General features: G+C 40.8%; 1 protein-coding gene across 1 annotated transcript in view; it reads right to left on the reverse strand.

The window, feature by feature from the left end:
* COL24A1 (collagen type XXIV alpha 1 chain) overlaps positions 1-15143 on the reverse strand; it is a 166671-nt gene that overhangs the window by 66983 nt on the left and 84545 nt on the right. The window contains exons 13-20 of the mRNA XM_072126722.1: positions 12644-12697; positions 11536-11580; positions 6509-6562; positions 6381-6425; positions 6079-6132; positions 4755-4808; positions 1509-1562; positions 3-56 (exon numbers count right to left, since the gene is read on the reverse strand). Of these exons, the coding sequence (XP_071982823.1) occupies positions 3-56; positions 1509-1562; positions 4755-4808; positions 6079-6132; positions 6381-6425; positions 6509-6562; positions 11536-11580; positions 12644-12697 (414 nt within the window). The remainder of the gene's footprint in view (positions 1-2; positions 57-1508; positions 1563-4754; positions 4809-6078; positions 6133-6380; positions 6426-6508; positions 6563-11535; positions 11581-12643; positions 12698-15143) is intronic.

Consider the following 15143-nt stretch of genomic DNA (forward strand, 5'->3'; position numbering starts at 1 on the left):
ACCTTTGGTCCTTCAGGTCCATTTAACCCTGGCAAGCCAATGTCTCCTGGAAATCCCTAGGTAAAAACACACACACAAAAATCACTCATTAACATATAAACCAAATAAACACTAAATTATATTATAATATATCCATATAGGAGTAAAAGCATCACTTTCCAGAGACAGAGCTCCCACAAAACTTCCACTCTCATGACTTGATTCAATAAATACTTCAATTCTCCATAAAATATTTATAAGAGCCGTTTCTTACAATTCTTTACTGTGACTTTCCTCTGGTATTCCTCTTTTGAATTTAGTAATTGACAAATGGATTTTAGTATTTGGAGGTGTGTCTCCATACCTGTATCTGTCTAATCATAGGGGAGACATTGAGAGGGAGGGGGGTGAAAAAGGGTGAATCATAGTCTCCTGCTGCAGCTCCTCCTATTCATCAGTGCTCAGACATGTAAACAAAGATCCACGGAGAGTTCACAGACAGCACTAAAGAAGTAGCAGGACTGCTGAATCACCTGATGGATATTGAGCTATTATTATTAAGGCAGTAAAGGCACATGGAAAACTTATGTATAAGAGTGGCCAACCCCTTTAAATAAATTGGTATTTTAATCTTAGAAATTGCCATTAACTATATATTGAAATGGGAGCATGCAAGAAACACAAAACTTTCATGACTCTTTGTTTATTTCAAACCCTATACTAAAAAAAAATACATATATATATATATATATATATATACATATATACATACACAAGAAACCTATGTTTCCGGTGTGTCACAATATAGACATAGTTTGAACAAGTGTAGACCCCTACACTAACTTACAGTTTGCATTATGTGACCATGGTGAGTATACGTATTTCAGTACTATATGATGCTTTTATATCAACACTTTTTACTGCTATTTTTGGGTACCACATGACGCTATTATTTGGTTCCTCTCTTATCAGTAAGAATATTTAAAAACAAGTAATTAAGAAACGTTTGGACTCAATTACAGGTCACTGGGTAGGTTACAACCTTGGGAACAGATTGCATGGGAAAATAAGCAAACCGACAATAGCGCCATGAAAATACCAACTATTTCTAGAGTGAACATAAGAAAATCAACATGACCTGGGTGGGACCTTGGCTGAATGACACTAATCAGGGATATTATCAGTAACGTAAACTATAATGATGTGCACGTGTTTGACAGTCGTAGAAATATCAGTGGAAATATCTAATCAGAGATCCAACATTATCACACATCCATCAGTCATTGGGCTTACCGACCAGAGCTGCACTCACATTCACTTAGTCAAAAAATTTTCCCCCTATTTACAGCATTGAAATTACAATTTACTAATATCAGGAGGTGTTATTATGTCCCCATGACAAGCGCGTCTCATATCTGAGGATAACAACAATCATTTTTATTTCATTTTTTCATTTTGACCCTTTCAAGTCATTAAAAAAATTGGAGGAGCAATTTATTGTATAGATATTGTATATACAGAATAGTTACCTCGGGTCCTGGGGGTCCTGGCAATCCCCGTGGTCCTCGATCTCCAACTTTTCCCTAAAAGTAATAAAACATAATTGTAATGGTCTTCACCTCAATTGTAACACAGTGAAAAACTGTTTTTTTTAAGTTTAACTTTAAAAGCACAGGCAGTCCCGTACTAAAGGATCCCCGACTTACAGACGACCCCTAGTTAAAGACGGACCCCTCTGCCCCCTGTAACCTCTGGTGATGTCTCTGGATGTTACTATAGTCCCAGACTGCAATGATCAGCTGTAAGGTGTCTGTAATGAAGCTTTATTGATAATCCTTGGTCCCATTACAGCAAAAAATTTTGAAACTCCAATTGTCACTGGAGCAAAACATTTTGTTTGGATCTACAATTATAAAATATACAGTTCCGACTTACATACAAATTCAACTTAAGGACAAACCCAAGAGACCTATCTTGTACGTAATCTGAGGACTGCCTGTAAGTATTTTTTTCAAGTCTAAATAAAATCAAGTATAATATTCATGGTATTAAATTCTGCCTTATAATAAATGAAAATATTATATGTATTGGCTGAATCCACTGGGCAATAAAGAAAAAATCTGATTTAAAAACATTATAGGTTGTTCTCCAGCTTATATATCAATAACCTATAATTCAAGGAGCTAAACCGCAGTTACCTAGCATGACCACTACTCCGAGAATGGAGCTGTTCTCCTGACAATGTTTTCTGAAGTTTGGAGATTTTTAGAATCAGCTGAACGGTTGAAGATGTTCATCTCTCACTGATATTGATACGCGAGGAGTATATATAATCTGGAAAACCCCTTTATCTTAGCCTGAAAAAGTGCAATGTTAGGTTATATCTACCATAAAAATTGATTAGGATAAACCAGGGACACTTACTCATAGATCCAGATAACGTGACTGTGATAATCTTCTTATATTTGTTATCCATGGCCTCCTTCCTTCTAAAATCAACTTTTACAATTATGCTAATGACCATAAGGGGTCGGAAGCCCCTCTGTGGTGTAGCTTCACAGGCTCTTTCTCCCTCACCGCTTTCCCCTCCATCTGCTGGATGTAATGTCCCTGCAGCAGAGGAATCTTCAGCACACAGCTGGTGGGGAAGTGCTCCTGCACAGTGTAACAGTCTGTGAAGCTACAACATGGAGCGGGTCTGGTAACGCCATCCAGATCCCTTCTAACTTATTAGCATGATTTTAAAAGTGTATTTTAGAAGGAAGAAGGCCATGGATTACAGAAATAAAGAGATTAGCACAGTCACGGTGCCTGGATCTATGAGTAAGTGTACCAGGTTTATTATGATGGATTCTTTTAACTTCGCCAGGAAAAAGTGCACAGTTAAGGTCTCTCTCCCATCATGTCCCAACTCCATGTTCAATGTATGTGCTGGGAAAGTTCTTGGTATATATCACACGGGTGCCTGAGATGGATGTCATACAATGTCATATATCATCCATGGACGGCCATGCATAAAATGCTTAAAGGGATATTCCCATTTCAGCAAATTAATGTTAATGTTTTTATGATAAAAAGTTACAATACAATACAATTTTCCAATACACTTTCTGTATCAATTCCTCACTGTTTTCTAGATCTCTGCTTGCTGTCATTCTATAGAAAGCTTCTATGTTACTTCCATTGGACAGAAATCTGACCATGGTCACACAAGTGCACACACGTTATATCACACGTTATATCACACAGCTCTGATTACGCTCTATGATACTAACGAGCCGTGCACCTGTGTGACCATGCTCAGATTTCTATCCACTGGAAGTAACATAGAAGCTTTCAGAGATTTAGAAAACTGTGAGGAATTGATATAGAATGTATATTGGAAAATTGTATAACTTTTTATAATAGAAGCAATAGCATTAATTTGCTGAAATGGGAATATCCCTTTAAGGGTCTGTTTAAAGAATATCTACCACCAGGATGAAGGATTGTAAGCCAGGCACACTGACATACTGGTGTGCAACCCCCTCTGGTAGGATCTGCTCTTCTCAAAGCTTCCTTTTCCCTTGTTATGGAGAAAAAAAGGCTTTAAAAATTATGAAAATGAGTCTGAGGGGCTCCAGACTCCATTAACATATATGGAGCCTGGAGCCCCTCAGGCTCATTTGCATAATTGTAAAAGACTTTTTTTGGTAAAAACCAGGACAAAGGAAGCAAAAAGAAGAACAAACTTTGCATGGAAAGGAAAGCAATATCAAAACTTGCCTCAAAGTGATGGTGAAATCAGATGTTGTCCCTAGGTCTGTAGTTACCATCACAGGCATGAAGCTGGACTACTACATACATTGAAATATGTTTCGTACCAAGAGGTCTCATAAGAGTTGACTTCCAGTAATCAATCTATTACATTACCACTCAATGCCCCACCCATGCATGAGCAATTAGAATATTTAGAGATCCATCTAAACAATTGTAATTGACACATAACATTCCAGTTCCTATGTCTGATGCTACTTTTGTTTCCCAATCTAGCTCATACTAGCCAATCCACATATACCCACCAAGTGGCCATGTTCCATAATAATTCTGGGCAAGCACAAAACTGTGATTAAGTCCATTATACTATTTACAAAACATCCCCAGTTTAATCCTCATGCTAATGAGACTGTTGGTGCTCCTGGGGCATGTCCTCCTGCCTAAATCCCTCTTTTTCCTGTGTTGCCCATGCTCACCACAAGACAAATATCCTGCTCATCTAACAGAGAGGGAAGTGGTTCAGGTAGGACTAACCGTGCTGCATGTGCCAGGGACACAACCTTGGTACACCAACTGCCTCATTAGCATACCGGAATTTCTTAGAAATGGGAGAATGGGCAGAAATAGTAAAGATATTTTTGAAATTACAGCCCTAGGCTATAATAAACAGCTATAACAGTTATCCCAGGTGTCTGTAATGAAGCTTTATTGTTAATCCTGAATCTTATGACAATCCAACATTTTTTAAATCCAATTGTCTCAGAGACCAAAAAAAATTTGGCCGGCGTTACAATTATAAAATATCTGTTCCGACTTACATCTAAATTCAACTTAAGAACAAACCTACAGAACCGATCTTGTATGTAACCCTACAACATGCGGCCAAAATATTATAATACTTGGAGCGGTAGCAGCCCTCCTTTAATAGTAGCTGAACCTGCCTAACATATCACTAATGATACAAGTCAGTAGCGTTCTTATTGTTGATCTTACTTGCAAACCAAAACAGGCTGACATACCGGGGGTCCTGGTTTTCCTTTTGGTCCAGGTGGCCCTGGCAAGCCCATAGTGCCCTTTTGAAAGAGAAAGATTAAATTACGATTATAAAATTTTGTGCAAGTTATCATTGAAACTTTTAAAGAAGTTGAGAAAAAATAATCCAAAAACATCACTTAGTCTAAGAAGTACATAAAAAATATACAACAATCTTATTATATACACACTGGGGCACATTTACTTACCCGGTCCTGTCGCGATCCCGCGGTGCGTTGTTCGACGAGGATTTGGGTCTGCCGCGATTCACTAAGATCGCGCGCCCGAGTTCCTGCATCCGCCGCTTCCGCACCAAGGTCCGCCGGAGCTCACCTGCTTCTTTCCAGTGCTTGTAAGTGCGTGTCTTGCGACACAATTCTAAATGTTAAATCTTGCGCGTTGTCTGAATCTGTCATGTTGTCCGACGGCCCGCCCCCCCCCCTGATTTCTGTCGCGTGTAAGCCGGCGCCGATGCGGCAAAATCTGATCGCGTGCGCCAAAATCCTGGGGCAATTCGGCGCAAAACGGAAATCATCAGGAAACCCTACGCGGACCCTTAGTAAATGAGCCCCAGTGTCCCTTTATAAATTGTAGACAGTACATGTTCAATATTTAGCATTTTATTCACTATTTTGTTGTTACAAAACATTTAGAAAAACACCTTGAATCGGCATGAAAAAAACTCAGCAAAATCTGTTTTAGGGTCGGAAGCCGGGCAGTGGGTGGCCACCCAATGATGAGCCCCATTAAATCAGCATGTCGACCTGAAGAACTACTATGAACTGTAGAACTATACAGAAACGGCAGCTCTGTTATTGGAATTTTCCAACATGTATTTTATGTCTGGTATTGTAGCTACCAAGAACCCCGGGGTTCCTAGGAATCTTGATTAGTATTCATGTCTAGGAGATCTTTTGTAAGATGTTTTTCACTTGTTTGTATTCTTTTATTACTTTTTTGGCATCTAGTATATTTCAACTCAACAAGAGCCAATTGTAGGCATTAGTCCTATTTATATTGGGCACCAAACCAATAAGGGATAATAATCAGCAGAAGACTCTTGTTAGGAAGAATGTACTAGATAAAAGATGTTTTTGTTTATTTTTATTGTATTTTTTTTTTTGGTGTGTTTTCCTTTTCATTTTTGCCAACTAATCAAACAATACAAATCAGCTTCAGAACAATGGGTCATGGTTTTATGGCCAAGTTGGCTGAAGCATCTACATGAGATACCAGCCTCATGGGATAAGGTTTTCACAAATGTGCCTGAATAAACATGATATCCACATGATAGTGCCGTGTGTAACCTACCTTGTCTCCTGGATAGCCCGTCTCGCCCGGTTCCCCAGAGAATCCAACTTCACCCTAAATAATATATTGCGATAAGTCATACAATAACAATGACGCTCAGAAATGTGCAAGGGTTCTCTGGCAGCAACAGCTGTATAAATTCTCAGGAATTAAAAAGAATTAAAATTCCAAAAATTCTGCCAAGCCGCTCATAACACGGCAACTTTGGGGTCAATTATTCTTTCAACAAACTTGATTAACTTTAAAAGTGCGGATTTTCTATGGGATAATATTCACACTGATAATAGAAATATTTAGATCACCTTATCACCTTTCAGTCCAGGTTGCCCCATAATTCCTGGAAGGCCCTAGAATTGAAATTAATGGTATAAAATTTTCAGTTCATAAGACATGAGCTACAATGCCAAAATACCGACGGTTTTCGAAATACCTGAGGACCAGGAATCCCAGGCGGACCGGGAGGTCCTGCCGGCCCCACTTCTCCCTATAAGGAAACGGAGAACAATATATTACCATTATAATTATTTAGAAACATATATAGCTGTCAAAATTAAAGGGGTTGTGACATTTTTTTTTCGGTAATCCTGCCCCAGTCATTCTAGTTTTAGGAGACAAAGCTTTTAACAAGGTTTTTAAGACTCCAAACATAAGACTAGTACAGTCAGAATGGTGGCCATACAGGAAGACTAAAACAGCTCAAGATCAGGATAGGTCAAAAAGTCTTCAAATCTGACCAGATATTCATATGGTTTGGTGATACATAAAAAATTCAACATCCATTGCATTTACCAGAAAACTGGCAAAGAAGGCATGTAACAAGTCCCGATTGCACCAGTTTCTGTTTTCCGACAGTTTTGGTGATTTCTGGGGAATGGCATCCCGAATTTACTATATTCTCCATTTGTTTTCCGCTGAAATTTTTGCCAGGGCAGACCTTGTATAAACCATTGCTTTTGAAGCATCCGAGAGGCTGGAGTCAGTGTCAAAATCCATCATGATAAACCAGGGACATTACTCATAGATCCAGGAAACGTGACTGTGATAATTTTCTTATATTTGTTATCCATTCCTTCAAAAATCCACTTTTTATATTATACTAATGAGCCGGAAGGGCTAAGGTGGGGGGGCATTACCAGAGCTCCTCCATGCTGTAGCTTCACATGATGTTTTCAAGTAGCGCTTTCCTTGGAAGCCATGGATAACAAATACAAGAAGATTACCCCAGTCACGGTGCCTGGATCTTTGAAGTGACCCTGGTCATGGTCCCTTAATAGATTCCTCCCCTACCGGTCTAGGCCTCTGTAAGTACTGAAGTGAACTATATTATGCCCCAATTAGTAGAAAACAGGACTTGTCTCTCCTGCCCAATAATCTGTCTACTATGAATAATTTTCTTTTTTGTTATCGGTTGCAGTTCTTGACTCCAGTCCTGCGCGTCTCTTCCCATCACTCTTGGTCTTGGTTGGAATTCAGAGGCTTCTTGGTGACGTCACATTGACAGAACGCACCAGCGTCAGGCTGCGGCCTGTATTAGTCTATAGTGGGTGGGTCATGTCAATATGACTTCACCTTTGGTCCTCTATTGACAAATTTATTCCAATTGTGCAGAAGGAGCAGTGCTGGACCAGAGAGGTATTATTTTTATTAATCTAGGACCAGCCTTTTAAACAAGGTCTCCATAAAAAAATTTTTACACTTGCCATAATCATAAGATTAGTGAAGGTAGGGTTTGACCAAGATCTGATTGCATTTTATCTAGTTTTAGTTTTTATAGCTACTCACCAAAATCAGGATACTAATTGTATGCACTAGCCGCCAAAATTGTGGAAAAATAAACTGGACAACATTACCCTTTGTATGTATTTTAGAAATTTTTGGCATCTCAAATTGACCAGTGGCGTGGCATATCAGGGACGATGTGTGGCATAAAATATGCCAATGGGTGTTCCAATTATGGATCTAAAAATAGGTGAAAGATTTTTGTAACTTCCCAAATACCCACGTGATATCATCCTATGATATAAAATGGTTGAAGGCTTGTGACTAGACGCAAAAGAAACATATAAAATAAGAGTTACTTAAACCTAAAACTTTATAAAAAAGTTTGAGTAAAATGCTTCCTGACAGCTAACACTTAGAAACTGGCTCCATAGAAGTCTATTACGACTTTATGAGTATCCCGTCTCATCCGGATCTTTCAGTCAACAGGTGGTGCTGCAGAGCCTCCTCATAACCTTCAGAACTGAACAACCGGGATCTCGACCTATAGCAGAATCTGCCGAACATACTTTTATCAAGTTTTATCCTGAGCAGAATGTTTGAAGAAAACCATCAGGAATCAGTGCCACCTCCAGCCGGCTCACGTGTTCGCACAAGCTGCATCTGTGCCGTCAGCTTTCTATGAAGCTCAGTGCATGCGCAGTAGCTCCAGCTCCCATGCCGGCTTGAGTGATGATGCACACAATCAGTTTTTGTTATATTTTTATTACAAAAAATAGTAGTAAACCATCCATTATTATATACAGCTTCCATGGCTAAAGTTTACCAACCCTCTACATCTGTGCACGGTTATTTAGACAAGCACACTTGGGTTTTTAGTGTAGGTTGGTGTACAGGCCATTGCCAAAAAGAAGATACTACAATTCAAAATGGCCGATCTTTTGATTTTGCAACAAAATCTTCCGTGCAGAAACTGGGAGGCTCCCACACACATTGGGGCACATTTACTTACCCGGTCCATTCGCGATCCAGCGGCGCGTTCTCTGCACAGGATTCGGGTCCGGCTGGGATTTAAGAAGGTAGTTCCTCCGCCGTCCACCAGGTGGCGCTGCAGCGCCGAAAATAATCTTAACGCCCCGAAATGCACCATCCCATAGAAGGTGAAGGTGAGCGCTCCCCAAGCGACACATTTTCGGTTTTTAAATGCGGCGGTTTTTCCGAATACGTCGGGTTTTCGTTCGGCCACGCCCCCCGATTTCTGTCGCGCGCATGCCGGCCCCGATGCGCCACAATCCGATCGCGTGCGCCAAAAACCCGGGGCAATTCAGGTACAAGCGGCGCAAATCGGAAATATTCGGGTAACACGTCGGGAAAACGCGAATCGGGCCCTTAGTAAATGACCCCCATTATATGGATGACCAGTCCTGCCAAATTTGCTGCAACGTCCATAGAGGCTTTAGACGGGACAACCAAACAGTCAATTAAAAAACATCTATAGCTTTGAGGGGTACCAGGGAAACCAAATGTAGACATATTGCTTTCTTCTATGCCAATACCTGAATATATTTTTCATCACCTTCAAAGTAAGGGTTTCGTGGCCCTTGGCGTGTGTGTAGAGTCCATTAGGCATCATCGTCAGTGGCAGCTCCACCATTGTGCTCTAGTAGCATCAATTATGTCACAATATACCGGAAATTGAGTCAGATAAGTTGCTATGTATCTGACTATGATTACTCCGTTTATGAACTCAAGAGGTTTCAGACCTCTTTTCTTTATAGTGCTGTAAATCGTGGACATAATTTTTTTGGATTGGTGGATATGTCAGGGCGGCACGGTGCCTGAGTGAGTAGCACTTCTGCCTTGCAGCGCTGGGGTCCTGGGTTCAAATCCCACACAGGTCAACATCTGCAAAGAGTTTGTATGCTCTCTCCGTGTTTGTGTGGGTTTCCTCCTTGTCCTCCGGTTTCCTCCCACACTCCAAAACATACTGTTAGGTTGTGTAGATTGTGAGCCCCATGGGTACAGGGACCAATTTGACATGCATTGTGCAGCGCTGCGTAATCTGTGTGCGCTATATAAATAAAAGATTATTTATGGTAACTACTGATAAAGTTATGTGAATGTAAATGAAATATGGAACGGTGGTCAGGGGGCAGAATCCTTATATAAGAAGTGGACAGCAATAGTTCTGCTATTCTCATTATAGATTACTGGGCTCCATATTTACTCATGACGTAAGACGTAACACAGACTCCATGACATATGTCAGCGTCCAGACAGAATCCAATATGGTGGAAATAAAAGATAGTAAGCTTAATCAGATCCGAATGTTTTATTCCTAGCTGCTTATACCTTAAGAGGGGTCTCCGAATCCCCCCGGTGTTATATAAAAGCATTTGCTGAGTGACTCCAAGTATTCCCCCTGTTTTGGAAATTCTTGGCACGGGGAAAGGTCAGTATGGAGCTGGAGTATTTATTTCACAAGCCATTTAGATTCAGTAGCCGAGAAGTGAGGCTAACTCTCTGCAATAAATCATGGTGCTCTTGAGATCTACAGCTGGGATGGAGGCTTAGTGTTGGCAGCTCGGTAACACTCTTTTGTCTAAAAACTACCAAAATGTTCCAAGCTGATTTGTGTCAATTGTCCAACAAATGAACGGGCGCGACGCCAATTGGCGAGACTCGCTGTGTACAGGAAGAGATGTTATTTTATGAAAGATCCTTTAAGGAGCAGGCGAGACACCAACAATGAGCGTTCCACAACTTTACAGGAGAGGTGCAAAACCTCAGCGTGTTGTCTTCTGTATGAACCTATTGGACTTCAAAGCGCCTTGTAATATGGATGAACTTTGAATATAATAAAAGTGAACCTTTCAACAATCTTTGCAGAAATAGAAAGTCCAATGAAGTGAACATGAAATATGCAAAGTTCCAATCTGCAGTCACTGTCTGTAAATTTACTTTCTACTTTGAACTGCTTGGTGAAGACTAGTGATAGAAATACCCTACCGTCAATGTTTAAGTCCATGCTGAACATTGCAGGTTTGGGTCCCCGAACTACAACCAGAAGTTCTGGTTTGGTGTTGAGGCTCATCAGGCTCTGAGCACTGGTATTGACCCTTAAAATGCTGGTGGTGCAAGTCTTGAACCGAAACGCGTAGCTATCAATAAAAGGAAACATTTACGTTCTATCGTCCCGATTCCTTTGAGCGCTACTCCGGTCTGGAGTTCAGAAACCCTGTCTATTGTCTCTGCCACCTACATTACGGGACACCATTTAAAGGATTAACTCTCGCATTCAGTATTAACTGCCAGTGGTGCGTTCAGGTCCAGGTACCAAAACCAAACTTTTGTTCAAGTTTTGGCCGATCTCGCCCGACTCCAACACAACTGGGTCCACTCATAGTGAAGACCAAGCTTCTTCAACTCACTTCTTCTCCTGCCTTCTCCATGAAGCTTCTATATTCACACCCTAGTTATCTTCCATCTCTCTTGCAGCAGAGATTTCAGAATGAAAAGAATATTAAAGGGGATGATAAGGTGATTAGTGAAGTCAAGCCTGCTAGAACCCCCACTGATCACAAGAACAGTGGGGGGTTCTCCAGAGAATGGGAACCCTTTTCTCACTAATGGGTGAAGCAGCATGCATCCTGCTGCTCTACTCAATTGTATGGGAATGACGGAGCACAGATAGGTGACAGTGGTACGGTTAGTAAGGGCAAGAGACATTATACTTACTCTTAGACCAGGAAAGCCAGGAGGTCCCGCACTACCAACCGTTCCCTGCAAAATCATACGGGACAGTCAGAGAGACAATAGAGATGAACAGGTCATGTGTAACACCAATGTTTACAGGAAAAAAAAAATCATGGAAGCCATATTACAAATGATGCACTTGAACAGAACTTTTCATGGTTTCATTGTAGTGTTGAGAAGTGTTAAGAAATGTGGGAATACCAATTTTTGGGTATAATGGTGTAGACCTATCCATATTGGGGAGTTTTGGTAAGACTACAATAGTTTTCCTTTTTTCATATATACAACCATTGTCAGTTGACTATTACAGGCAAGATGGTTTCTTTAGGTTTGTAACTTGAATTTGTATGTAAGTGGGAACTGGTATGCTTTATCATTGTAACTCCAGACAAAAGTCTCTACTGTACAACATAAATTTTAGAGAAAAATGTATAAAATTTTTATTCCAATTAAAATGATATGATATATAGAAAACACGTCATGATGGATATCTGCACCCCCGAAAAGATACCAGAAAAAACCCAAAGCCTTTGATGTGAAGAGCTGCTGAAAGATCTGAGAAACGCCTCATTTTTCAATCAGCAGAAACAACAAAATACGCAACTTGTAAAAAGATCCCATGTGTTGTGTCCATGATGTGTGCGTGACCAGACGGGCGCCTGATATTAAGCATAAATGCAAATAAGGAGGATCACAAGTAAAGCTGATTTTGATAAATGATCCTATGTGCCATTTTCATGATTATCGCACAGTAACAATTATACGGGATTACGGTACACGGCTTATGATGTGCAGGGATAGCGGACGTTAAAGTGAAGCATATTGTGCTTGAAGGATCTACGTGGATGATTTATGGAAGCTCCGTACAATGAGGGGATTGGCCTGTAACGGGACCACCATCGTGTCGACATGATAAATCATTGTGCATTTTCCTTGGAATTGCTGCTATACGTTGGCTTTTAGTATAATATGATCACATTGCCTCTGGGCATGGAGCAGATGTAATAATAGTTTTGCGCACAAGCTTCCACGATTACGTCGTTATGGATTTGGGGTTTGCAAAGCGTTATTGAACCATTCATGCACTTACTGGACTTCCATCTGGACCGGGAGGACCGCGGTCTCCAAAGTCTCCAGGAAAACCCTATGGCAGAAAAGATGGATAGAGTCAGACGTCAGGAGTAAGACACATTTATACAGAAACATTTAGCGAGTAACTAAAACCCCCTCAAATCCCCTCAAAGGACTGAATTCATTAAGGGAAATATTGTCTAGGTATGGAAAAAGTTAATTATTAGCCTCCTTATCTCTCTGAGGTAGACAGAGCTCTCAATGCTCACAACAGGAGAAAGAGCAGGAACAAGGCACATGGAATCTGCTTTAATTAAAGAGGTTGACCACTTTCAGCAAATATACTTTCTGTATCAATTCCTCACAGTTTTCTAGATCTCTGCTTGCTGTCCTACTATAAAAAGCTTCTGTGCTTACTTTCAGTGGATAGGAATCTGTCCATGGTCTTGTGATGGACACGCAGGTGCACAAACCGTTTTTAGGACAAAGAGTAAGCAGAGCCCTGTGATAATAACAGCGCGTGCATGTCCATCCAACTCCATGGACAGTTTTTTATCCACTGGAAGTAAACAAAGAAGCTTTCTATAAAAAAGACAGCAAGCAGAGATCATGGAAATCGTGAGGAATTGATACAGAAAGTATATTGGAAAGTCTTATAACTTATGTGCTGAAAAGGACAACCCCTTTAAGTAAAGCAGATTCCATGTGCCTTGTTTCTGCCCTTTCTCTGTAGTGAGCATTGAGTGCTCTGTCCACCTCAGAGAGATAAGGAGGCTAATAATTAACTTTTTTCCATACCTAGAGAATATTTCCCTTATTGAATTCCGCCCTTTAAGGGGATTAGACTATCCAGAGACTGTTAAAGGGAACCTGTTATCAGAAATTGACTTAATAAACTACTATCAGTATGTTATCAAGCAGCCGAACACCTTCCAGATCATGTTTTTTTTCATGACCCAGTGTGGTGGCATTATCCAGAAAATCAACTTTGAAATGAGATGTAAATTTGGTTGTATAAAGTCAAGGAGGAGGAGATTTTAACACTGAAGTCAAGCTCTCTCTTCCTTAGAAAGCCCCTTCACTGTAATTGATGGTCCTGCATCTACTAACCAGATCTCCTAAAGTCCAATGCATTATGTCAATCACAGAGTAGGAGGCGATCAGAGCTCCCCACCTTTACCGCCTCCTTGACGTTACACAACAAATTTACATCTCAGTTCAAAGTTGATTTTCTGGATGATGCCACCACACTGGGCCATGAAAGAAACAAAAACTAGATGTTGTTACACTGCTAGGCAATTTACTAGTAGCGGTTTATAAGGCCCATTGCTGATGACAGGTTCCCTTTAAATCATTAGGTACTCATTTTCCTCATGTGATAAGAAGATTGTCACAAACTGCTTGAAGGGAACCTGCACTTCAAATTAACCCATCCAAAATAAATACTTCATTAAAAACTGATTGAAAAGCATTGCCCTTATCTCTAAATGGTTCCTTTCCATGGTTGCGATGTTAAAAAAAATCTGTAAACTTATATGCAACTCAGCTGATGTCCAATCACAGTCCTGCATATTCATGCTTTTTGGTGCATACATTACACCAACTCTATGAACTCCCCTTTAAGGTGGTAATTCATCTATACTTTTTGTTACATCTTGTGCAGTACTGGAGTGTCTGGTTTATAGGCTACATTTGTCATTGGGTCACTGGATATGGGATATCAGGGCCAATTTTTGGCAAAGCTAAAGAATTGGTCTCTGGTCATGAGACCAATAGCAATGAGTGCTCAGCCGGTGTGGCCTGCAGTACGCGGGATGTAGGACTTGCCGTCTCTGGGCGGCAGATTGCAGATTACATCATGTTATTTGCTTTGATAAGGCTGAGTGTAATGTGCAGGCTGTGAGCAGCTGTTCTGAGATGTGGCAGAGCTGAGGAGACTTTACTCACACTAGAGACCATGGACTAAAAATTGCATTGCTCCACATTGTTTTCAACAAGTTATGGATGAACTTTCCCAACACTCAACATTCCCAAGTAATCTGTGTCATTATTTTTAGATCTATATTGTCAGATGGGTGGAGCTCAGCTGTCTGCTCTGGTTTAGGACCACCCATCTGACAGACGAGAGCCTGAATAGCATGCTAGGTACTAAAACTCAATCGGCGATCTCCGTCGGGTCCATTGAGATGTATGCAGCAGAATGGTCATGCACAGCCATCTGCTTCATTACTCTCCAGGAGCGTCCGACTGAGGTAACTGGGACCCCACCGAACAATCGTTTTCATGATCTGTGGGGGTCTCATCACTAAGACCCCCACTGATCAGCAAGTTAAGCCGTATCCATCCGATGGATAGGACCAAACTTTGATTAATGGGCAAATCCTGTATTGCGTTTACAAAACGCATCATAAATGCCTGATTGGCTCTGTGGCCCTTCAAGCAACATGTCGAGGCTAGGCGGGCTGCGGTTTGGAACCACTCAACTTTAGTCAGGTCAGGGCCAGCTCTCAGTAGGACCC

The sequence above is a fragment of the Engystomops pustulosus genome, chromosome 10 (assembly GCF_040894005.1).
Source record: "Engystomops pustulosus chromosome 10, aEngPut4.maternal, whole genome shotgun sequence".
Taxonomy (NCBI): domain Eukaryota; kingdom Metazoa; phylum Chordata; class Amphibia; order Anura; family Leptodactylidae; genus Engystomops; species Engystomops pustulosus.